The sequence below is a fragment of the Oryza glaberrima genome, chromosome 1, assembly GCF_000147395.1.
Source record: "Oryza glaberrima chromosome 1, OglaRS2, whole genome shotgun sequence".
Lineage (NCBI taxonomy): Eukaryota > Viridiplantae > Streptophyta > Magnoliopsida > Poales > Poaceae > Oryza > Oryza glaberrima.
In genome coordinates, this window is record NC_068326.1 from 3,249,413 (window position 1) to 3,274,451 (window position 25,039).

Here is a 25,039-nt window from a genome sequence, read left to right on the forward strand (position 1 = left end):
TAGGACGAAATGATCATCCAGGAAACTAGAGCCTACTGACAGCAAGAGCATTGACATATCAAAAATACAGTGTGTTGAATTACAACTTCAGATTTCCATACCCCTTCTTGATCTTGCCTGTATAACAAGGGAAGAAACAACTAAAGCCTATCTCAAAGTTAAAACTGTATGATATTGCCGTGCCGTGCTTGTCGATACTGTTTTTTCATTTCTTTCCATTGGCATAGGGGTACTCTGCAGGTGAGCTCCATAAGCCAAACAAGATGGAGATGTGAATGAATAGCAACAGCAGTGACGAATAGGCAGTGGAAGGATAGATATTCCAGCAGAGCTCCACAGCAAGAAATAAAATGACCCTGAGAGAACAAAGGGCGGTGATATAAGAGAATAAATCCAAGTGGTTTGCCAAAATGGTTCTGAATATGCCAACTGAAGTGGAAAAGGACCGTGCAATAGTAGTGTGTTACCTCACAAATGTTGGAAAACGAGTTTTCCACAAAAGGAAAGGCAGTGAATAGAAGTACCTGCAAACGTGAACAGAAAGAAGTGCATTTTCAGCATTCACATCAAAACATTAACAGAAATACCTGCTCTTTAGAACTTATAGTGAGGGTGAAAAAGAACTGAAGTGAACTCAACTGAACTTACCAGGAATAAAATTGGTAGTGTAATGATCGTGCGCACACGATGCCAATGAAATTTCCAACAAACATGACCGTTACAATATCTGGATGGAAATTGTGTTTATCTAATTAGTTCAGGAAAGGAATTGGAGAAATTCTTTTTTCGAGTTTTATGTTCCAACATACGTTCTTTGTTAAGAGTTGACAGTTTGGGCTTGGCAAAAATTAACTGTCCAATTGATGTGGCATCTTTGAATCTGGAATGCAAGAAATGGAACAAGCCACCCTCATGCCTGTCAACATGAATACAACAATGTCAAGCATTTGTCCAACCAAATGGTTATAGTGAACCATTATAAAATGAAGCTAGCAGTAGTCCAATTATGCTGTCATCGACTAAATTAAACAAAAATGTAAATTTTCTGAAGATAGAAAATACTTGAACAAACACAGCATGAATTGACATGTTCAGATTGGACCATCTTAACATATAAATGTAAATAAGGAGCACTGGTTAAAGGGCCCATAAAGCTAGCACTGGAGAGTTACAAGCTTTTCCATAAGAGCATACATAGGGATGCAAGCCTAGATCATACAATAATATCAATACAATCGATCACAGACAACCTGAATACTTACTTAAGCCACTTGTAGTGTGCAAAGACCAAAAGAGTAGTGAGGTGAAGAACCAACAATGCAACAGCTAGCTCTTTTGATACAAAGAACTTCTCAGGGACAAATTTAAAATTTACAGACCTGAAAAATATTGAAGTATAGGAAAAATAAAATATGTATTGTGCCACATATTCATATAGAAAACCAGTCATAATGCTACTCTTAGAATGATTCAAACTTCAATATTAGAGAAAGATGGTATAAGCACCAGAAATGGATGAAGACACGCCCAAGATTGAATGCTTGTGAGATGTACTCAACTGGATGTGATAACAAGAATGGCATACCCAACAAAACCTATAGATAGGAAACGTGAAGCATTAGCATCAATAGTGTGATGCTGCATATTCATCTAATCACTCCCTAGCTGATTAAAGTACCACAAACATTTTCATGTTTTCTTAGATCACAGTTTCAAAACAACCACCACCACCTTTTAATGCAAAATGTCGACTATGCCATAGATACAATCTGGTGTAAAAATGACTCATTATCAATTTACATTGATCAGAAAATTTATTATAATTAAACTGCCCAAAATTCTATTACCCCTATAGCCCTAATAAGGGGCAGTTTAAGCCCTTGTAATGCAGGGGCAGCACAGGTAGATATACCATTTTGTTAAACCTAGCGGCATTACTTTGGCAAAATCTATTTATCAGATAAGAATAACTCTGAAGGAACTGCCAAGCATAGTATGGCCTGAATAGTAATGCATGTCGCTAGGAAAGCCCTTAACAAGCAAAGCATTTTTAGAAGTCGGAATAATGATAATATGAGTTTGCAAAACACAATGCACCTGTAGCGCTGCAGCCCCTAATAAAGCAAAGAAGACTCCTTTGATGCTCATGGCCTGTACCAAAAAAAAAAAGTTAGGCTAGCTATTGGCATCACAAGAAGATACCAGTAACAAGCTAGAGGGGATTGTACCTTCAGCATCAGTAGTAATAACGATGGAGCAAAAAGAAGCACATTCATCTTAATGGAGACAGCTGCACTGGAGGAAGAGTGATTTCAGCAAGTTCTAAAGCAAATTGATAAGTATTAATGAAAATGATATCTTAAAGCACATGGATGCAGTATCATATTGTTGGTAATCACCTGAAAATTACTAGACCAAGGTACCACTTGTGATACATAATCAAAACCATGGCAGCATGGAGAAACGTCATAGCGAAACAATCGTTGAAAAGGCGGAGCACAAAGATGGAGTGAACCCTCTTTGACAAGCAAAGCAAACCTAAAGCCCACCATGGAAGCTGTCAAAAATTATGGGTAAACAGGGAGGTTCAGAAATAACATTAGGCACACATCAGTCATGGAGGATGTTTAATACAACCCAATAGTTCCGCGGTTCGATCAAATTGTCCTGCTTGAACTAGCAAAGTGATCAGATGAGTATTGCTAAACTAAGAGCAAACCAGGAGAGAACACAGGCATCCCTACCACTTCAGTCTTGACGTACATCAGCAGAACAAGGCTAAGGTTCACAATGTACAGGACACCAAACAAAATCTGCAACAACTCATCAAAATTTAACACAACTGAGCACATGAAGAAGGCGAGGAGCCAAGGAAAGAACAGAGCAGACAAGAAGACAATCGGCGACCTGCGCGGGGAAGACTTGGCCGGCGGTGAGAAGCTTGATGGCGGAGTAAACGTAGAGGAAGCCGGCCGGGTAGACGAGCGGCCCCGTGTCGCCCTCGATCTTGGTGTAATCCCTCTCCCCTTCCACAAACGCGTCCACCTTCTCGCACCCAAATTAGTTCGCATCTATATCAGCAGCGACCAAAAATCAAAGCCGAAATTCGCCAACGATCTGAGCTGATGATACCTGAGCCATGTACGCGTCCCAGTCGATCTTGGTATCTGCAGAATCGAAGCAAGCACGCAAGAAACCGTGAGGTGAGCTGCGATGGCTAGGAGGAAAGCGGAGGAAAAAGATGCTGGTACGCACACGGGACGAAGGCGACGATGAGGGCGACGAGCGCCGCGTCGGCGAGCAGCAGGAACGCCGCGAAGTGGAGCGGCCTACGGTCGGACGGCGGGGACGACTCGCCGTGCTTGCCCACCCGCGCCATGGCCGCCTCCACAGCCAAGCTCTGGGCAGCTCGAGGTAGATCCAACCAACCAAGAACTCGAGACGAAGACGACGACGACGAGGAGGAGGAGCTCAACCGGCCCAACCCGAGAACCTCATGGGCCTCCGGCCCGAAGGCCCATCCGGATGCAGGCCCAGCTTGGAGAATGGAGATGAATTGGAGCCGAGTGCGCCAACTACCTCGGCGCCTCGTGGTTCTCGCGCCAACGCCGTCGTTGTCTGTTCTGCGTGCGCTGCGCGCGTCAGAGCAAGTTCAGTACTGTACTCATGTGAGTTAATTATCTCTATTTTTTTTCTTCTCAATGGGCCTGTTCGGCAGCTCGATTACGCAGCTGTTTTGGCTGTGCTGTACAGCCCAGCCGTTCGTCTGCCTGTTGGCTGGCAGCGGCCTGGCTGTTGGCTGCCTGCAGCCTCTACAGTCGCTGTTAGCTAGCTGCTGTAGCACTGTAGCTGCTGCTGCCGTGCAGCTGCAACGCTGCAGCAGCAATCTCATCCGAACAAGCCCAATATCTCTCACATACTTATGCATCTTATGTATTCATCTTAAAATATACTCTCTCCGTCTTAAAATATAAGTATTTTTAGACTCTAACATAGTCTCCAAGATACTACTATAACCAATAATATCTATACAAGTTGTTTTAAATTAAAAGAGTTGCATATTTTAATAGTTTGTGTAATAATAAATCTAGTAACGTCAATTTTACATGATTAATTTTTTTATATTTTTTTGCTATTAATAGTCAAAATTAAAAATGTTTGGCTTATTACTGTGCTAAAATTGTTTATATTTTAGGACGGAGGAAGTATGTGAATTGCTAATTCTTACATGAGTTTTATTTTCCAAATTTTTTGTCCTCCATATAAGTTAGTTAAATTATAGTCTACTACTCTTTTGTCTAAAAATATAGCAATCTAAAATAGGATGAAACCCATCATATAACTATCAATCTGGACATAATACATTAAACTTATGGGACGGATGGAGTATTAAACTTACTCTAGCCACAGATGACATTTGTCCAGCCATTGTTTTGTGTTAAATAACTTGAATCAGTGATCCATCCCACTCAAGCACATTTATTACTCCACACTCCATTTCAGAAATTTACGAAATACTCTCTCCATTACAAAATATGCAAGGATCCAAAAACCAATAAATAATTATTAACACCTCGATCACCTCTGGTAAATAAGGGCATCACCAATGTATATGGCAAAGTGATCCATATAGATGGAAACCACATAAATAGTTTATCCCTATAGCAATATCCACAATGTATACATACAAGGTATCATTAGGAGAAGAGAGAGAGGAGTAGAGATAGATAATATAATTTATTCCATATGGGTAGTTCATATGCATATGGGTATCTTTTGCTATTTTTTCTATATGGACTAGTTGCACAATGGTAATAGGTAGCTGAATGGAACATTCTATTGCTTATGGACTACTTTTACACCACATTGTGGATGCCCTAAGTACGCAGTCACCCGATGAGATTAGTGATCTTGAAGGTGAAAGGTTAAAATATAGATTTAGAGGAGGGGGGAGATGTTAATTAATTGCATGCTTATATGTATACACGTCTTATATTATGTTATGAGACAAGAAAAATAAGTGGTTGTGTCCTAAAATAGGATGAAGGGAGTATCAATCCTAAATTCTGAAATGGAGTACATGATTAAATTAGTCGATGAACAATGTATTGGGGATGTATAGTGGCAATGCGATTGGGCCTGGCATTTTTCAAGAAATGGAAGAACTTTTCATATATTATTTCTTTTAAAATAACTGTTGTAGATAATAATTTTTTTTCGTTTTGGTTTGCCAAGCTCCTAACTGCTACTCATACCACATATCTTTTTATTTACTTTACAATAGTTAATTTATTCGTTTATACTCTTAAATAGTATAGTAATCACAAAAATCATTAAAGTTATGCAGAAAGAGAAGGAAGGCCATTATTCACTACTACTCTCTCCGTTTCATATTATAAGACTTTATAGCATTGTCTTATATGTATATAGATGTTAATGAATCTAGACACATATATATCTCTAGATTCATTAACATATATATAAATGTGGGTAATGCTAGAAAGTCTTATAATATAAAACGGAGGAAGTACTAATTTCTATCTCTCTCTCCTCTCATCAGGGTCAGTTTCACAAACAATTTCTATCAAAGTTTATCGCTTTTTTGTCCTTGGCAGCCACCACCACCCTGCACGATTCTTATTCTTATCTCATGGTTTCAATTGCTCACCTTTTTTACTTAGAAAGAAACATAAAGGCACTGCACTAAATACAAACAGTATGACAAGTAGTTGGGTTGATACGTACTCCTACTAATAAGGCGTGTTATTATTGGTCACCAATGGCGTCTCACTCTGATGGTGACAGTAAGCACTACGAGTACGGACTAATCCTCCGTCCTATTTTAAGTACAGTTAAGTTTTCATATTTAACATTTGACAGTCCGTCTTATTTAAAAATTTATAAGAAAAACTTTTAAAATTACGTGAAACATAAAATACTATTCATATTTTATTATCTAATAATAATAAAAATTAATAAAAATATTAAATAAGACAACGGTCAAACAATATACACTGAAATTTATAACTGTGTTTAATATAGGATGGAGGGAGTAACCAGCAATGCACCAATGCATACTGCATAGGCAGGTCTTCAAATCTGAGTGGCGTTCGTGCTCCCTCCTCTTTGTGTTTGATTATTCGTTCCGGTGTGCGCGAAAGCGGGGAAGGAGCGGGGGACGCATCTGTACCTGTACGGGATCCCGGCGAGATTCAACCTTGCAACCTCATGTCCTTGTGCTCATGTGCTCGTACGATACGAAAATAGAATTCTGATACGTGTCTGTATAATATAGGGGTGAGAGGGTGCCACTGCCAACTGGTCACCTAGCCCAGAAACCCGGCAAGATGCAGCGCGCGGCGGCGGCCTCGCGCGCCACGGCATGGAGCACGGCACGGCACGGCGCCGCCCGCGTCACCGCCTCCGCCTCCTTCTCCGGCGGCGGCGGCATCGTCGCCGGTGCGGCGCTGCCGCTCCGTGTTCGCGGCGGCCAGCTCATGTCCCTGCCGCTGCTGTCGGGTGGCAGGGCGGTCACGGCGAGGGTGGCGGCGGCGGAGGCGCCGTTGCCGGCGGACGACGCCGACGCGGCGGCTGGGCGGGAGAGAGGCGCACTCGCGGAGACGGCGCAGCTGGGCGCCATGATCGTGGCGTGGTACCTCCTAAACATCTACTTCAACATCTACAACAAGCAGGTCTTCCTCCCCCCTCAAGAACCTTCTCCTTCCTCATCCTCGCCATCTCTTAACCCAATCAGCCATGGAGAATCTCAGGTGCTGCAGCCATTGCCGTTCCCCTACACCATCACCGCCTTCCAGCTCGCGTTCGGCTCCCTCGTCATCTTCCTCATGTGGGCGCTCAAGCTTCATCCCGCGCCCAGAATCTCCATTTCACAGGTGAGATGATTTGGTTTCTTGCAACCAACAATGGAGAAAGAAACATGTGCAATGTGATTGTCCGCGATTGCTGAATTCTTCTGAAATTTTCGGTTCTCGCCGCAGCTGGCCAAGATCGCGCCGCTCGCCGCCGGGCACATGCTGGGCACGGTGTTCACCAACATGAGCCTGGGCAAGGTCGCCGTCTCCTTCACCCACACCATCAAGGCGTCCGAGCCCTTCTTCACCGTCCTCCTCTCCGCCTTCTTCCTCGGCGAGGTGGGTGACACGATTCGGTGGTTCTTGTCAATCAATTCAGATATGAAATTGGTGCTCAATTCAAATTTGTGTTTGAATTGCAGACGCCTTCGCTGCTGGTGCTAGGCTCCCTCGTGCCGATCGTCGGCGGCGTCGCCTTGGCATCGTTGACTGAACTCTCTTTCAACTGGTAGAATCTGAATCTCTGACGAACACCATATATCTGAATGAATATTTAATTTGTTCTTTTGTTGTCGCTGAAACTGAATGATTGTGGGGGGAATCTTCTAACTCTCTGATTTTGCGGGATCAGGATTGGGTTCTGGAGTGCGATGGCATCGAATCTTCTATACCAATCAAGAAATGTGCTCAGCAAGAAGCTTCTTGGCGGCGAAGAGGTGAATTTTGTTCCCCAGTGATTACAGTCTCTCGCTTCTTTCGAAGCCGGTAATTCGATTCCTAACAGAGATTATCTTTTGATGCAGGAAGCGTTGGATGACATAAACCTCTTCTCAATACTCACTATACTGTCATTTCTGCTGTCTTTGCCTCTGATGCTGTTCTCAGAAGGGGTCAAGTTCAGCCCAGGATACCTCCGAAGCACTGTGAGTGTTTGAAAAATTCAGATAAACAGACACTATTCCCAAAAATATATGAACAAATGGAATGTCCTGTTTGGCTTGCAGGGCCTTAACCTCCAAGAGCTGTGTGTAAGAGCAGCACTAGCTGGCTTTTGCTTCCATGGCTACCAGAAGGTGAGGACTGAGGAAACAGTCACCTCTTCTTTGGCTCAAGAAAGATTTGTGCTTGATGATTCATTGACCTGTAAACAAAAGGATCATTCTGTGTTCTTTCTTGAAATTGGCAGCTCTCCTACTTGATCCTGGCCAGAGTGTCACCTGTCACCCACTCTGTCGCCAACTGCGTCAAGCGTGTGGTCGTCATCGTGGCGTCTGTTCTCTTCTTCAGAACCCCAATTTCACCTGTCAATGCACTAGGTACTGTAACTCTCAAAAAACTGGCTGATTTTCTTCAGAACTTAACAGCAGCTGAAAGTTTTGCTGTTCTTGTGTTTAACTAATTTTTGTTTGGATTTCTTTTTGTGCCAACCTGCAGGAACTGGTGTTGCATTGGGAGGAGTTTTCCTGTATTCCAGGTTGAAGAGAACAAAACCAAAGAATGCCTGAGAAGAGAGGACACGCTTAATTACAGTTCTCGCAGTTTTTGTTTTGATTTGGGATAATAGATTAGGCTTGTACATCGACGAAGAAAATGAGTTGGGTTCGGTTTTAGCACCGATTGTACTACACGACCTACAGTCTCATTTTTCACAAAATTGTAAGAACATTGCTGAATATTCTCAGATCTCGTGAGAAATTCATTAGTGTCCAGGCGCAAAATCAATAAAGCTATCACTTGAGTGTACGCTTGAGACTTGAAACTAACTTCGCTTCGAAGAGGAATACTGACGGCAAATGGGGTAATACATACATGGGCACCGCATGAACATTCAGAACATGGAAATAGTTCAATGTAAACGACGCTGGGGTAAATAATCTACAAGTCATATAAGGATTAAGAGTGCATGCTTTCGTCCAAAATGCATGCCTCAGATGGTTTGTTTCCACATGATCATAGCGGTAGCAGGTATAGATAGCAAGGAAGTCCGAGCCCCCAAGTCTGACAAACGACTAACACCAGACATACATTATCAAGTGCGCTACATCTGCACAGCAGAAGATCCAGAGAGTCTTATCCTATGTTAGTTAAGTTCTGGGACACACTGTTTTGCTTCAGGGGGAGCACGCACGACAGTATAGTTTGGTAAGAGAACAGCTTCATCTACTCTGTTCGTCACCATCATGATGCTGTTTGCATCTTGCTGTTAGCACTTACCAGTTGGAGACACCAACAGCCTTGGACCCAGGATCTTCATGGTTGCGATTGCTTGGAGGACTCCTACTTCTATCACGAAAGCCAGCATTGTTTGTTCTGCTCTGATCGCTGCCTCGAGAAGAGCTATAGAACCTGCCATTTGCATGAAGACGATCAATGAAGCTACATAAATTAAGTATGAAATCACATTGCTAATGGGATATAAACTACCTAAAAAAGAAATATTAGTTGTCATTGCCAACAGAAAGAAACAAAAGGAGCAGAAAGTTATGCCTCCCTCTTGTTTAGACAGTTGGTGTCAGCTCATAGATAATATAGGTCATTCAGCTACCCAACTATTACCCAGGCCACTTAATAGCACAGCAGTATCAGAGAATCTAAGCTCTTCTGATTCACTTCAAGAATTCAAGTAACTCAGTATGCATGGAAACAGGTGAAGGTTTAAGATGATGACGATTTGTTCTGTTTTTTTTTTTTGTTGGGGATTTACTTCCTACAGATTTGTATTGAAATCCTAGCCAAGCAGGTCCTTCAAGGTTCCAAATATGTATCTGTGTCAAATGAAATTCAGGCATACCTGGCATGAAAGCTGAGACCATCACCAGGTTGATCGTTGTTGCTGCTATTATAAGATGCCAAAATCGGCAAATCGGTCATTCACTCAAGGATTGGACACAAGACAAAAAAAAAGTAACAGGTAGCAGACTTTCAACTAACCTGGCATGAAAGCTTGGATTGTCACTGGTTTGATTGTTGCTGCTGCTGTTATGAAAGCTGTATAATGATGGCTCATCAGGTATACATGTGCTTGAGATGACATGTAGTAGGATAGAGATTTGTTTTGTACCTGGTTTGGAAGCCAGAAGTATCGCCAAACTGATTGCCACTGTTGCTGTTATGGAAGCTGCATAGATAATTCATCATGTAGGTGCTAATTAAGCTCAAAGGCAGGATTCAAATAGGAACTGATACATACCTACTATGAAAGCTAGAACCATTCCCAGACTGACTGCCATAACCACTGTTATAGTTGTCAGTCGACCTTGAAGTATAGCCTGAATCATATCCTCGACCACCATAAGAGTCATCTGAAGATGCCCAGCGCCGTGACCTTCCACCATACCCTCCACGGGAGACCATATCTCTCAACTGTTGCGAAACAGACTGGTTTGCACCCTCCAAAATCTTCACGAGATCTGAAGCATACTTTGAATCCTGATCACAGAAGAATGTATAGGCAACTCCAGTCGCTCCAGCCCGTCCTGTTCTCCCAATTCTATGGACGTAATCCTCAACACCTGTTGGGAAATCGTAGTTGACCACAACTCTGTAACAGGAATATGAGAGAATTGTCAGTGAATACCATTTGAAGAATTACAGGTCGTTAGTCGTTACAACATGCACAGGGACATCATCTTTATGCTATGGCCTACAATGAGATCTCAGCTCTACAAGTTGCAAAGAAGTCCCAACCTGATATCCTTTATGTCCAAGCCTCGGGCAGCCACATCAGTAGCAACAAGAATAGGGCATCTGCCACTTCGAAATTCACTCAACACAGAATCCCTCTCGGCTTGTGATTTATCACCATGAATAGCAGAAGCACCATACTGCCGTGCTAGGTTTCGAGCCAGCTGATCACACATCCTCTTTGTGGAGCAAAATATTATGATTTTCGATCCAGGTTCCTGTGACCTTAGGATTTGATCAAGCCGCCTCGATTTCTCCGGAGGTGTGATAACATCCACATACTGCAACATATAACAATCTGCTTCAAAATAACGAAACAAAGTCTGATCAACAAAAAGAAAGCACCATTTTCATTACCTGAGTGATTGACTTATTGGCAACCAGTTGATCAGTGTTCCCAATGTTAACTTGGACTGGATTGGACAGCAAATCTGAGGCTATTTTCCTCACCTCTTTTGGCCAAGTGGCAGTGAACATAAGAGTCTGTCGTTTGGGTTGTACTTGTTTCACAATTTTTCTTATTTGTGGCTCAAAACCCATATCAAGCATGCGGTCAGCCTCATCAAGAACAAGATAAGATACTTGATGTAAGCTTACTCTTCGCATTTCTAAAATGTCATTCAATCTTCCAGGAGTTGCAACCACAATGTCTGCACCGCGCTCTAGATCTCTTAGCTGAGGACCTTTAGGAGCACCTCCATATAAACACTTCAAATAAAAAGGTACAATTAGATGACATCAACTTTATAGGACACAAAAACGCATAACAGATGAGTAAAAGATAGGAGGAACGTACAACAGACGATATTCTTGATGATCTCCCAAACTTTTTCGCTTCATCTTGGATTTGTGTTGCCAATTCCCTTGTTGGAGAAAGCACTAATACCGTTGGACCATCCCTTGAATTATGTTGAAGGCGCTTAAGAAGGATAAACCCTGGAATGAGATAACCCAGTGTTTTTCCGGAGCCTGTCTTCGCCACAGCTACAATATCACGATTCCTAAGAGCAATTGGCCATGATTGAGCTTGGATAGGAGTTGGTGCAGAGAATCCCGCTTGCTGTACCTACAGAAACACACAGTCCATGACAGAATTGAGTGAAATGTGAATCCGACAGATGTGTAACCATAAGCCTAAATCAGTAAATGTACTAATGAAAAAGGAGACCGAGGTTTCGCATACGATTTTTGAGCTATAGAAAAACCAAATCCAATAACTTGCAGCCAGAGGTCAAAAATAACATATAAGAAAACTATTTCAATACACAGAAGGCTGGACAAGACAACAAACAGGTCAAACCTTGACATAGATTGTTGACTTGAAGAGCCTGCTGAGATGAACATCCAGCGTAGTTATCACATACGTAGTATGAACGCACAATGACCTCCTAATTTCTTTCGAGAAGGATACAAGAAAATGCATTAAATAGTCATGTAAATTGTGTGCACTTACCTCCCTTAGAATCTCTGGAGGGAAACCTGTGGACTGAAATGTCATGAATGGAGCTGGAGCCTCATTTCCCTAGTAAATGAAAGAAATGTATAACTGAGCAACATAGTATGTAGCGCGCAATAGTGATTTAAGAGATTGTAAAAGCAGTTGAACACATACGACAATAGTGATCTCGTGCTTAGCACGATACGCTTCTGGTGAGGTGCGGTCTCCACTGGCAGCCTCTGAAAATACATTCTGTGCAGGGTATACTCCAGCTGCAGAGCACGGCTGGAAAAATAGGAAAACATTTTATTTAATGACATCTAGGAGTGAAACAAAACACTGCAATAATTGTAATCACCCTTTAGGTATGACTGCATATTTGGTTTTTCACTGCATCATTACTCTACTACGCTACCATACAACTCATTTTGTATTTATGGAAGAATGAACGTTATAAAACGCGTAAGTTGTAACATGTGTCACCTGCGAAGAAGGGTTGCTCCTAGTATTTTGCTCAGTGAAAGGCACGTTCTGCGCATGACTTCCCGCCGCTTCCGTGCGCCGCTGAAAAATAGAAGCATTAATACGACAAACCGTTGCATAAGCTACCCTATCCATTGCGAATACTGAAGGCAGTTAGTTACACAGGCCAAAAGAAAACCCTAACTTTCTGCTTCTAGTTACCGGCAATCCTATTCTAGACCATATGCCATGATGATGCAAACGCAGTACGAAGCATCGAAATTACTTGATGCAGCAATGCAGCATTAACAGGTGAACGATAGGAGAACAACGATAAGCGCACCTCGAAATGATCATTCAAATGATCATTCCTTGCCCTATCATCAGCAGGAGCAGCATTCTGCGTTCGGCTCGCTCCAGCCTGCGCCTGCGACTGAGGAACAACAAATCAATATAAGGAAATCTCCATGCTGACATTTATACCCACGCAACGAGAGCAACGAGGACGAAATGAATCAAAAAAAAAAAGGAGGGGGGATCATCGATGGGCTACCTCAGCAGGATCGCTGTTCCTAGGCCTCTCCGGAGGCTGCTGCGCCGGGGGGGAGGAGGGCGGCGGCGCCGTGGGGCGGTCGTACTGCACGGCCTTGGTCTCCGGGTTCCAGAAGTAGAGGTACCCGGTGTTGCCGTCGATGAGCCCCCTCCACGGCTTGGGCAGCGTCGGATCTGGCGGCGCGTACCGCGGCCCCCTCGCCGTCGCCGACGCCATCTCCCAACCCAACCCTACCACACCCAAAACCCCCAACCCCAAATCAGATCAAAAAAAAAAAAAACAAAAAACGCGACCACGCAATGCAATCGCGAGCAAACGAGCACCACCGAACCGATTAGCTCGTGATGCTCGTCGGTACGGCGGGGATTGGGGAGGAGGACGCGAACCCTAGCGAATGCGGATTGCGGCGGGGGGAGCGGGGAGGGGACGCGAGGAGATGGAGTGAATGAATGGAGCCTTCGCTTTGTTTTGCTCTCTCTTTTTTTTTTTTTGGCGTCGCGTGGTTAAGTAGGGCGCGATGGGGAAAAAATGGAAAGGAGAGGAGAGGAGGCGGAGGGGTCGATGAGAAGAAAAGAATGTGATTATTGCCAAATGCCCAAGTGCGGAGCTGAGAATGGAAAAAGAGGGATGGGGGGAGGACGCGACAGGTGGTGGTGGGGTGGGTGTGTAGCCGAGGAGGGCAAAAGGCCCCGCCCCGTGCCAACTTGGAGGAATGGCAATCAAGTTTTTTTTTCTACTTCCGGCCCAGCCCACATCACAATCAAGTTTATTTTTTTTAAAAAAAGAAAAATTGCTACGGTACTGAAAGTTTACTGTCTTTACTGCTAGAAAAAATACCGTAAAAATATAGTAATTAGCTGGAGGAAACTTATGTGTCTCTAAAAAACAAGCGGTTGTTAGATCATCGAGTAAAACATTAAGTTATAAATGATGAAAAAAATCAACAAATGAAACATTTTAAAAATTGTGACACCGTTCACATGCACACTCACCCTTATCAATACACAACCTACCCCTATAAGAGTATCTCTAAGAGACTAGACCATTATATTTTAATATTAACATAGTTAACACAAACACCTCACTGTTAATGGGTACGTCGTCTACCACTAAAAGAATAAATAACCAAAAATACGAACACTCTGCCAAGTTATTGCAACAAGGTTTGAATCCATATAATTTTTGCGTAGCATTAGCTAAAGCATTATACTCTGCTCTTGGACTTGACCTTGATACTGATGCATGTTTCCTGGCTATCCAATAGACAAGATTAGTACCCAGAAATATAGAAAAATTTCTAGCTGATCGACGATCATCTAGGCAACCAACCCAGCCTGCATCGGAAAAACCACCGACAAACAAGGATGACAGTCTTACTGATTTTAAGGCCCATTTTAGCAGTGTATTTGAGACTTAAAATTTTATTTCCCACTACCTAAAGCACTACTGTAGGTGCATGCAGAAACTGACCTACTTCCTTTGTGCCAAAATATACTCCCTTCATTTATTTTATAAGTTATTTTGATTTTTTTTTTAATCAAACTTATTTAAATTTAGCTAAGTTTATAGAAAAATATAATAACATTTTCAACGGGGGAAGGTGATGGACCGCCTGCTGCCCCGATTCAGTCCTGATCACAGGGGGATTTCGCTGTGTCTGCCGCATGAGATGGACCTGGTGGATTTCTTTGTGCTCCAGCTTGGGTGGTCTATGCAGAGGATATTTACACAGGAGTATGTATCCTGTGGTAAGATATGTTCTAGACCATGAACCTAATTGCGGCCATGCTGATGATCTCATTCCGTAAAGTAAGCCGATCTGACTACAAACTCTTATCAACAATGAGATGTTGAAAGCAGTCGCTCCTATCTATTTACCTGCAATGGTTTCTATCATAATGTTTAACTCAGCGCAAATAGCAACTCTTGTCTCCACCGGTGGTGTACAGGAAAATGCTTGATTTTGCAATGATCCTGTAGCAAGTTTAACTTGTACTCCGTAGCATATGGTTCAGAGTTCAACTGCTAGAAAGCAACAACAATGTCAAAGTAGTATATACTTCTCTATCGACACACATCACATTAATGTCCATGAGTTAGTGTTACAAATTTCTCTCTGGCTTTGCTTTCTTTGACAATTCGACAAAGCCTCTAAATCTCGACCTTTCTCACATTACAACAACCACAACCTTGTATTAAGCAAGTACAACTGGCCTCCATTCAAAAACAAGTATGGCAGGCCGAACCCTCCAAGTTACCTCAAAGTTACCTCATCATCATCAAGCCTACAACTATGTTACTATTATTAAAAACATTTGCGCTAGTCATACAGCCCCTCTTGTTCCCAGATGTCCACAAGAAAATCAACCATCTCCTGCAAATTCATGATATAGTTATAAGCACTTGCCTCAAATGGGTAAATTTAACAGCAGTACATCTTACATGTAGAGGGATGGGCTGATGAAACGGCTTATTGGATCCAAGCAAACTCTCATAGGCTGCATTCCAACTATACAAGTAAATGTTTAGGTGAGCATGAAGCTTCAGGTTCAGCATGCATTATACTAAATTAAACACAGTAAGAAGCATTTGAATCCAACATCAATTTGAACAAAAGGAATGGTAGAAGAACAAGAGAAAGTATCCAGTTTATGTTTTGACTTTTAAGTGCGTGTTTTCAGAATCTTTTGTGAAAGATCAACAGCAGCTACCGAATTTGATGATATGTACTTATTATATTGTTTGTAAAAGGAATACCGGACTACACAGGGAAAAAAAATTATACATTAAGGACAGGATGCAAAAACAATGTGATATAGAACTTCAGAATTCATAACACATAATTCATGTAGAAATAAATAAATTGCTGTTGCATGGGCACATGCACCATAATACATATGGGTTAGGATAGGAAAAGAATTGATAAAGTAAAACTTTCATAATCGAGTATCGTTTGAAAAGACAGGAAAAAGTGAAAGAACCCAGCATAACAGAAATCACATTGATCAAAACAACCACCCCAGACTAATCTCAAACTTTGGAACAACAAACTCTAGTTTTCTATGGACTAGGTTGGATTCTGGAAAATATATATTGTCTAGCCCTTTTCTGCATATAAATAGGGAATCTCAAGTTCTTACCTCAATATTGGTTCGCGAATCTGTTTCGTCTCAGGTATTTGCCTTGTTTTCGCAGTCCAGTCCTTCCTAATCTCCTTCCAAAGAACAAGACCTGTAATAATATTTCAAACTGAGTGTGTTAACATGACAACTTGAACTTCTATATCTGTTTGTTGCTTAGCAAGAAAATCACTGTTCTGATGAGGCAATATGTTTATATTCAAATTCTCTGCAGATCAAATCTAGTACTCCCTCTGTTTACAAATACTTGGTTTTGACTAAGAGCATATGAACTTTTTACTGTTAAATTTTCAAGCAACCTCAAAATGAATAGGTTTATATGTAAGATATTACTACAGTACTTTGGATTATAAATCTAACAATACAACTTTGATGCTAAATACTTCTATTGTTTAGAAAATATTATTGGTCCAAGCTTGATAACTCGAAGTCAAAACCAACAGCTATTTTTTTAACAGAGGAAGTAACAAAGTATACCAGATATTGTGCAAGATGGCGATGTGGACATGATGTTGCTGAATATGTATTAATTTTGATGAGAAACATAAAACAAACAGGACATAGTAAACCAAATACATTGATCATGATAGGCCAATAGGTACCCAATAAGTTCCAGAAATAGTGAGGTCATCTCAAGCCTTGGAAATTTTTAACACTTTATAGGCGAGCTAAGACCATGGATATCTATTTCAGGCGAAAGCACAAAACATAAGGATAATAGAGGCTGGTTGATTGGAAGGAAAATGTTTTACTCTATACACTTAAACAGGTTCCTTTGCTACATCTAAATTTCATTCCCACAACCAGGACATAAATAAATACCTAATTCCACCTAATATTGAAAGATGCCTAGTCAATGCCAATGGCAATGTGCACATGTAGCAAAAACATTCCATTTTAGCAAATATGACAACATAATTGGAAAAAGGAATTACCATGATTGACAAATTCAGTAGGGCCCTGACTGCTCCCCACTCCTTGCTGATCAAGAGCCCATGACTGTTCGACCTCGATGGTGGTTGTGCTCCAGAGTTCGTCCCCAATGGTGTAATTTTGGTCCGGAGTAATTGAACTCTTTGAAAGCTGTCCTACATGTCTCACAGCCTTATCACAGCATCCAAAACAGCCTCTGCTCTGTTCGCAAGGAGTTTAACCATGTCGACAATTAGCATCGAACAAAAACAATCAATGCAAATCTAGAAATCAAGAAACAACTGCAAACAAGAAATAGCCCAGCTAGACCAACTGACAATGCCCCTTCTACTGCCACAAGTAGTAGGAGAAATCAAGCAAGATTCCATTAATTAACACATCTATCATACAATCCGTGAGACCACATAAATACATAATATGCAAACAAAACAAGCAATCAACATTCGGTAAAAAAAAAACAATATGCCTACGACTTTGATTAACTCGCAATCCCCGCATAATTACGCCGATCTCCACAGTATGCAAGTATACGCAAGCAACAACGCAGTGGACTCAACTCGCTTAGGGCTCCTAGCCGGACAAAAAAAAAAAGGGTAAGAACTCAATCGAGATAGGGTAGGGGGACCGACCCGGAGCAGATGAAGAGGCAGGCGGAGGAGAGGAGCTTCGGGATGCTCCTCCAGTCCCACCCCTCCCCCAAGTCAACACCCCAGTCCCCGACCCTCGACGCCGATCCGCCCTCGCCTCCGCCACCGCCACCGCCACCGCCACCGCCACCGAGGGCCGCCATGGCACGCGCCGCATCCACTCGCTGGCTCGATTTCGTCGCTACGAGGCGCCGCTCGCCATGGGGGGATCCCGACCGAGTCGAATCGAATCGAGTGGGGGAATTGGGCGCGGGTGGCGATTGATGGGGAAATTTGGGATAAGGGGAGAGAGGAGGAAGATGGTGAGAGGGAGATGGCGGAGATTGCACGGATTTGACAGAGTGCGCTGCGCTGCCTTTCCTCACCTCGCTTCCCCTTCGTTTTTCTTTCTTTCCTCTCGCTTTCCGCAATCCAACGACAGTTTAAGGTCTTTAAATGCACTGTGGGTCCCACCATGGGGAGGCCGGGGGGGGGGGGGGGTGGGGAACCAAACCAACCAACCAACCACAGCGAGGCAGGTCAGTGCAGGACTCCAAGCGTCCAACCCCAAACGATTAAAGATTTTGGCTGGGATGTGATTTTTTTTATTTTTTTTACTTTATCTATAGAAGTAAATTTTAAAAATGGGGCTTTTAACTATTTGCCACTTTTAAATTTGGTAAATAACTATTTGCCACCCCTATCTCAATGACATATGAGTCCACATGTGTCTATAACATGTGGGTCCAGTGGCAAAAAGTTAATTGCCACATCTAAATGTGGCAAATGGTTAAATATCTCTTTAAAAATAGGCTATTCCAAAAATTATTTTCAGAACCTAAACCTTTTGATTATGCTAGCTCGTCTGACGTGACAAAACAATACTGACACGCCACACAGTGGGGTGACAATTTTGTCTGCCACGCATGGCCAAATAACACTGTCATGCCAGCCAGACGGCGTGATAGTGTTTGTTTTTCCAAACCAGTCCGGCCGATGTGACCAAAAAGTTCAAATCTTGAATAAGTTTTGAAAAGAGCCTATTTTTAAAAATAAAAATTTAAAAAGTTCAAAAAAAACAAAAAAAAGATGTTGGGCTCTCAAAAGGAGAGGAAATGAAATGAGTTCATATATCCCTGAATTGATGGAAATTTGTAGGAATTCAATCCGAAGGAAAGTTTCCTGCAACAGCTTTTTTTATTTAGAGAGAGAGAGATGCAACAGCTTTTTTTAGATAGTGAAAATGGTGTAAAGGAAAAATGAAAACTTGCTCCATGTGTTTGGAGGGGTTGCAAAGGATAGGTGAATTTCTTTGTATTTTGGAGTATCTCTACCGAAAATACTATGCATACGATCTATTTGTGCAATCATTGTACGATTACTAACAGATGATGAATGCCATGTGTTGCTTCGTTAGAAACAGCCAGAAAATACCATGGGATTTAGCTGGCACATGTTACGTCGCACAAGTATCGTACGTATAGCAGCTACTGTAGCAAGTAAATTGCAAAGGATAGGTGGAATATTCTGGGGGATTTCTAGCAAAGTAATAGCACATAGTCTAGTCACCATGTTTACAAATTCCTATCAGAATACCCATGCACTTCTTCTATTTCTCTCTAATAAAATAGTTCCTATCAAAATTTCCATGCATTTCCTCTGTTTTCTATTAATATTATATCTTGAGTCATGTGTTCCAAACGAGCCATAAACAATCACACCATCATAGTGAGAAACAAAGCAGGCCAAACACAGCATATGGGCTGGGAACTTGTCCTCTGAAGTCTGAATCAACGAAACGATAGATCCGTTTCCTGAAGAACGATGATAAACTGGTAATGCCACAAACTGCATCAAGAATCAAGTTCAGATTAACACACGGTTAACCAGTATCAACAACGCTAAACAGTAGTGCAAAGTACAATCATGCCAATTACTTAGTAGTTCCCAACTTCCCATCTTACAAACGGCATCACAACTTCACAAGCATCATTGCATCCCCGATCTTCTTCCCAACTCAACCATGCACAGATACTGCACTTATTACTTTATGATTCACAACTGTAACAACTGCTATTCTGAAGAAATTCTGAACAACGGCCATACCATCTCGCCACCAGACTGAAGAAGTACAGAAGGACTGACAGGAGAAGCCAGCAGATTGTAGTGTAGTGCTTCCTCGTCTATGAGGTGAGGATGGGGGGCATGTAATCCGACTTGGCGCCGAGGACGCGGGCCCGTGTGTCAGGGAAGTACTCCATCCCGGGCAGCTCAGTCACCACACCATCGCTGGCGACGCCAATGGGGTAGCTGAGGAGGTGGCCAGGGAGGTCCTGCTGGAGGTCGTCGCTGGAGTACATGTCCCAGTACTTCTCCGCGATCCTGTTCACCTTCTGCACACACTCCAGGCTCTCGGGGCGCTGGAACACATCATCCAGCATTCCCAGGTGCTCGTACCACAGCGCCATCCGGAAGCCATGGATCTGGCCACGGGCTGGTTGCCTGGTCGCCAGATGGTATGGCTGGTACCCGCCCATGGCGATCTCAGAGTCCCTAGCGCCGTCCATCGACCTCTGGTTGATGTTTGCAGAACCGATGATGATGTACTCATCGTCAACTGAAAATGGAAGAAATGAAGTTACTAGCTTGACCAATAAGTGTATATTTTTGATAGAAAAAAGAAACCGAATAAGGAGATGAAGTTACTAGCTTGATCATTACAGGATCTTGTTTATTTCTTTTGTTAAAAGGATTTTCATCTTTTTAGAACGACAGAATGCAACAGTAAAATCAGCTAAATAACCTACAATACGACATTATTTCTTTAAAAATAAAAACCTGTATTAAACAGAAACAGATTTAGAGAGCAGAAGACAATTCTGTCTAAAAAGATGTTACTTTCAGAGTAAAGGGAAGCATGACTTCAACTTAGAGCTTGACATATGTAATGCATATAAACTAATAAATAGACAAATGCAATACTTGGTAAAAAAAATTAACAAATGCTACATAAGTATGTAACTCATCTGACATGCTTTAAATGAACAAAAATTGCATAGTGAATGCAAATATGTAATATAAAGCTCACTCGGTACCTATCATCATTTTGGTGTGGACATAGATCATGAACCTCCTAGCTTCCTGAGCTCGGCTGTAATCAGTGTCAGCTTCTGGTTGTTCTTCAGGCTGATATTCCCCAGCCTGCTTCACCTCACGGTTACCCAAGCAGAAGAAAGTGAGGTAGTCCTTGGGGTTCGCTTCAATTCCCTTGGCTTGGAGAGCCTCTGTAATGTCAGTGTACATCATCTCCATTGTTCTCCTTTGCCAGTCCAGGATTGCCTGAACAGATCCACTCTCTGGAACACCCTCAGGCCACATTGGCACCACAACATAAACAGTGAACCGTTCCCCGGCTTCAATCTTACTGACAACTTTCAGTGCAAGCTCCTTAGGAATCAAATGCAGGGCACCAATGTCTTCAGGCTTGATGCCCTCGGGTTTCCAGGCATAGGAACTTCCAAGGAAGTATTGGTTCTCTATATAGATGAAGTTCTTTGCCCTCCGGATGGCATGTATGTATGCATCCTGGATGCTCCTGTCAATGATTTGATCCTTTCCGCTTACAAGCCCAGCTTTTGCAGCCTCCTCAGGGGTATCAGGGAACCCAAAAGCAGCACCACCATCAATGGATCTAAATAGCTGAACATTCCATGTTTCTCTGTCCTCTGGAAACATAACAGGAGAAGGTGGAATAATAGTGTCAGACAGATCCCTGAGCTGCAGAAGGAGATCCTTACCACCCTGCTTTCTCCATCTCTGTTCGAAATTGTAAAGAACATCCCATGCGATTGGCCCTTCCAGCCGTGAGTGAATATCATGCCATGGCTCTCTAGGTCCACCCTTTTTGATTGATGCAGTGGCAAAGTTTGGCTGGTGGAAGTCATCATGATGGGTACTGTCGAGTGTCCTAAACAAAGAATGGTACTGAGTGTCATACCTTCCATCACAGAGATCAAGGCCACCAACGAAACTGACTATCCTCCTTTGTTGGGAGCCCTGGTTTGGCAACTCATGGTCAACAACTACTATCTTCTGATGGTGTGTAAACATAGTTGAGATCGACAGATCCTGAACAATGCTGCCTGAGTCATCAGGGTTGCGAGGGCATAGAACACAGTTCACGTCAGAGCCATGGAAGTAATTTTCAGTTTCCTCATCATGTGTTGCCATCAAGCCATCCCTCTTTAGCAAACCAACTGAAGTCCTGTCATCCCACACAAGCATGAGGACCCGAACACCTTCACTGGCCTTCTTCTTGAGCAACTCCCCAAGGGTGACATCCCCTCCAGGTTTTGGACGATTGGAGTCCCTAACCAAGGTGATCTCAGTGTATACAGACCAGCCAGTGATGTAAATCAAATGTTGAGCATTGCTTATAGCATCAAAGATATCCTCCCAGCATCTGTGGGGTTCATAATTCTTGCCATCGGCAAGCGGAATCTTTGGAATGAAGTTGTCTGGGACATGAGCATCTTGGTACAAGGTAACTTTGCACCCTTGCCTCTGAGAGAAGAAGGTGTAAGGAACACCTGGATACTTGGTACTGCGGACACCCCTCGCCCAATTGCGATCCTTGGAAACATCGAAGTACTGAAGCTTCACATGGATCTTGCTCTCACCAACAGGCTCGCGGTTATTATCACAGATATCGAGCCATCTGTCAATCTCCTCTCCATTGAGAAGCTCTTGGACAGGCAGGTAAGCCCTCCCAATATTCGTTGCCCCAATAGGGTTATCAATCTTGACAGTGAAGATCACATTGGAAGCCATATGAGCGCAATAGATGTGGAACGACTCATACCAGCGAGGGTTGATGGGCTCATTGGTTATCATCCTAGTTCGCCCTACACGAGCTTTCTCCAGATCAATGGTAGAATACACCTTGGTGGCGCCTTTGCCGACACCCACAGTGTCCTCAATCCCCTCCACAAACTGTTGACATGAGCTCACGTGTTAGATCAAGAACAACAAAGAAGAAGACATTGCATTTCAGGTGATACAGACACACATAGCATACAGCAATAGATTTGCAGTAGGTCAGTTAATAAATAAATAAAAACTCTATCAAATCAAGATTTTTGGTGACACAAGCACACATCACACACAGAGAACTCTACATTTTTAGTAGGTCAGTTAATAAATAAAATTTCAGTTTTAGCTAATGAAGATTTTTGGTGACACAAACACACACCACATCACACACAGCAAACTCTAGATTCAAAGAAGTACTTGGGTCAAACAAGAAATGGCCAAGCATAATAGACCAATCTTGATAGAAAGTATCTCCAATTCTTGTCTACTACCTCTTTATTTTTCCTAATAATCCAGAATTTCCAGATCGTTTCAGTGTATCTGACTGTACTGTGCACTAGCAGATCAAATTCGGGCTCATGCAAACGCACACACAAGAAAGGGACAAAAAAGAAAAAGAGCAAGAGCAAAGACGAGTAGATTAAGGAGAAGGGCCCGAACCTTGCGGATGAACTTGGGGGCGCTTCCGCTGGCGCGGTGCGGGTTGGAGAGCGACGCCGCCTCGAAGATGGTGGCGTGCAGCGTCCCATGGAGCAGCATCTGCGCCATGGCTGCTGATTTGGATTTGGCTCCCTCCTCGCCCTACCTGCGCCCCCCCACACACACAATCAGATCGAACTTGAGGAAGGAAGACGAAGCAGCGACACTCGCAGCACAGAGTAGGGTTCTAGCGAAGCAAGCAAGCAAGCAGATCTGAGCGGAGAAGAAGCAAGCGAGCAAGAAGCTCTAGTGCGCTTAGCCTAAGCACACTGGGCTTACCGGGTGGTGATCGGCTTAGGGAGGCGTCTTCTCCGGGAAGGGAGAGGAGGATGGCGATGGCGAGAGCCGAGATGGGGAGAGTAGAAGAAGAAGGGGAGCAGATTGGATCGAGCGAGATTATAAAATTGCGGGAGAAGAGAGACTGTCCCGATCTGGATGCCGGCGATTTTTCTACTGAAACTTGCCCTGTGTGCGTGCGTGCACGTCGTTCCCGGTTTCCCACCACGCGTCGTGGCCACGGATCTCGAGCCGGGAGGAGGAGGAGGCGAGGTTAAAAACGGGTAGAAGTATCTGTCCGTCGCGGTTACTCCATGACCGCGACGTCGCGTCGCGGAGCCAGCGCCCGCGTCGTCCGCGCGTCTAGAAGAGCGCGGGGGTGTCGTCGTCCCGAGGTCGGTCCAAGTGGCGGTGGGGGCTTGACTTCCTCGGATCGGTTCGCTGGCTTCGCGGGCGTCGAGAAGGGAGAACATGGGTGGAGTCAAGCGCGTGCGTGGGCGGTGGGCGGGCGCGCTGTGCCGACGTCGCCGGCGGCGTGGACTCCAGGTGTTCGACGAAATGTGCAGCCCCACGAAACTGGCTGATGCATAGCTTATCCGGTTGGGATCACCAAGGTGAGGCTCGCCACCTCACTCGCTGTCATTTTCGTACGTGCACTTGCGCTTCCATTTGAGTTATTGATGAATCGCGACGCGCCACCTAAGTTGTTTTGAGCTCGTTGGGACATCCATCTGAACAGTATGTTGCAGTTGCACTAGCATCAACCGTCGGTCACATGAACGTAACTGTCAAATTATGTCCGAGCCTGCATTACCAGCTGTCTTGGATATGCCTACTGAAAGAGCCAGAGGGTAAGAGATAAAGTATGTGTTTAGTTGGGGAAAAGGAAATTTTTGGGTGTCACATCGAACGTTTGACCGGATGTCGGAAGGGGTTTTCGGACACGAATGAAAAAACTAATTTCAGAACTCGCCTGGAAACCGCGAGACGAATCTTTTGAGACTAATTAAGCCGTCATTAGCACATGTGGGTTACTGTAACACTTGTGGCTAATCACGGACTAATTAGGCTTAAAAGATTCGTCTTACGATTTCCTCCATAACTGTGCAATTAGTTTTTCTTTTTATCTATATTTAATGCTTCATGCATGTGTCCAAAGATTCGATGTGATGTTTTTGGGAAAATAATTTGGGGAACTAAACGGGCCCAAAGGTTGTGTTTAGTTCAGCGCAAAGTTTGTATTTTGGTTGAAATTGGAGATGATGTGAGTGAAAAGTTGTGTGTGTATGACATGTCGATGTGATGGAAAATGACTGAAGTTTGGATCCAAACATTGGATCTAAACACAACCAAACATATTATACTACCTAGTCTACGTCCCAAAAAAAACATATTATACTACCTCCAGCCATAAATATTTAACATTTAAAATCAAATTTTCAAAGTTCTAACCATTAGTTTTATATTAAACTCCCTCCATACTAAAATATAAGAACCTAGTACCGGATGAGACATTTCCTAGTACTATGAATCTAGACATGTGT

At 43.2% G+C, this 25,039-nt stretch overlaps 5 protein-coding genes across 9 annotated transcripts; 1 reads left to right on the plus strand and 4 right to left on the minus strand.

The window, feature by feature from the left end:
- Positions 1–34: 34 nt before the first annotated feature.
- On the minus strand, positions 35–3,419 carry LOC127760816 (dol-P-Man:Man(5)GlcNAc(2)-PP-Dol alpha-1,3-mannosyltransferase). Its single transcript, XM_052285112.1, has 13 exons — positions 3,256–3,419; positions 3,133–3,167; positions 2,908–3,045; positions 2,745–2,813; positions 2,400–2,557; positions 2,229–2,295; positions 2,098–2,151; positions 1,507–1,595; positions 1,263–1,379; positions 810–916; positions 649–727; positions 468–524; positions 35–356 (listed from the first exon to the last, which is right to left on the minus strand). Exons 1-13 carry the CDS (start codon positions 3,377–3,379, stop codon positions 206–208), a joined length of 1,245 nt encoding a protein of 414 aa, XP_052141072.1. The 5' UTR covers positions 3,380–3,419; the 3' UTR covers positions 35–205.
- A 2,665-nt stretch (positions 3,420–6,084) lies between these two features.
- Positions 6,085–8,553, plus strand: LOC127772064 (phosphoenolpyruvate/phosphate translocator 3, chloroplastic). 2 transcript variants are annotated; one of them, XM_052298049.1, is made up of 10 exons: positions 6,085–6,192; positions 6,296–6,692; positions 6,771–6,893; positions 6,999–7,151; positions 7,235–7,320; positions 7,444–7,528; positions 7,616–7,735; positions 7,817–7,885; positions 7,999–8,128; positions 8,247–8,553. In XM_052298049.1, exons 2-10 carry the CDS (start codon positions 6,348–6,350, stop codon positions 8,315–8,317), a joined length of 1,182 nt encoding a protein of 393 aa, XP_052154009.1. In that variant the 5' UTR covers positions 6,085–6,192; positions 6,296–6,347; the 3' UTR covers positions 8,318–8,553. The 2 variants fall into 2 exon arrangements, with proteins under 2 accessions (XP_052154009.1, XP_052154017.1); XM_052298057.1 differs by lacking the exon at positions 6,085–6,192 and having other exon boundaries at positions 6,289–6,692.
- Positions 8,554–8,685: 132 nt separating this feature from the next.
- On the minus strand, positions 8,686–13,497 carry LOC127772038 (DEAD-box ATP-dependent RNA helicase 14). Of its 4 annotated transcripts, none has more exons than XM_052298021.1 (14): positions 13,336–13,497; positions 12,950–13,179; positions 12,740–12,829; positions 12,418–12,498; positions 12,109–12,219; positions 11,797–12,018; positions 11,293–11,562; positions 10,854–11,204; positions 10,500–10,777; positions 10,003–10,353; positions 9,874–9,930; positions 9,744–9,800; positions 9,604–9,645; positions 8,686–9,158 (listed from the first exon to the last, which is right to left on the minus strand). In XM_052298021.1, exons 2-14 carry the CDS (start codon positions 13,163–13,165, stop codon positions 9,023–9,025), a joined length of 2,262 nt encoding a protein of 753 aa, XP_052153981.1. In that variant the 5' UTR covers positions 13,166–13,179; positions 13,336–13,497; the 3' UTR covers positions 8,686–9,022. The 4 variants fall into 4 exon arrangements, with proteins under 4 accessions (XP_052153981.1, XP_052153972.1, XP_052153998.1 ...); XM_052298012.1 differs by having other exon boundaries at positions 9,604–9,648; XM_052298038.1 differs by having other exon boundaries at positions 11,950–12,018; positions 13,336–13,494.
- Positions 13,498–14,991: 1,494 nt separating this feature from the next.
- On the minus strand, positions 14,992–18,059 carry LOC127772079 (uncharacterized). The gene is made up of 5 exons (XM_052298067.1): positions 17,652–18,059; positions 17,025–17,218; positions 16,090–16,180; positions 15,392–15,458; positions 14,992–15,323 (listed from the first exon to the last, which is right to left on the minus strand). The coding sequence occupies exons 1-5, from the start codon at positions 17,810–17,812 to the stop codon at positions 15,270–15,272; spliced, it is 567 nt and encodes a 188-aa protein (XP_052154027.1). The 5' UTR covers positions 17,813–18,059; the 3' UTR covers positions 14,992–15,269.
- A 1,417-nt stretch (positions 18,060–19,476) lies between these two features.
- On the minus strand, positions 19,477–23,739 carry LOC127760162 (phospholipase D alpha 1). Its single transcript, XM_052284381.1, has 4 exons — positions 23,499–23,739; positions 23,181–23,325; positions 20,744–22,640; positions 19,477–20,265 (listed from the first exon to the last, which is right to left on the minus strand). The coding sequence occupies exons 2-4, from the start codon at positions 23,286–23,288 to the stop codon at positions 19,832–19,834; spliced, it is 2,439 nt and encodes an 812-aa protein (XP_052140341.1). The 5' UTR covers positions 23,289–23,325; positions 23,499–23,739; the 3' UTR covers positions 19,477–19,831.
- Between the last annotated feature and the right edge of the window lie 1,300 nt (positions 23,740–25,039).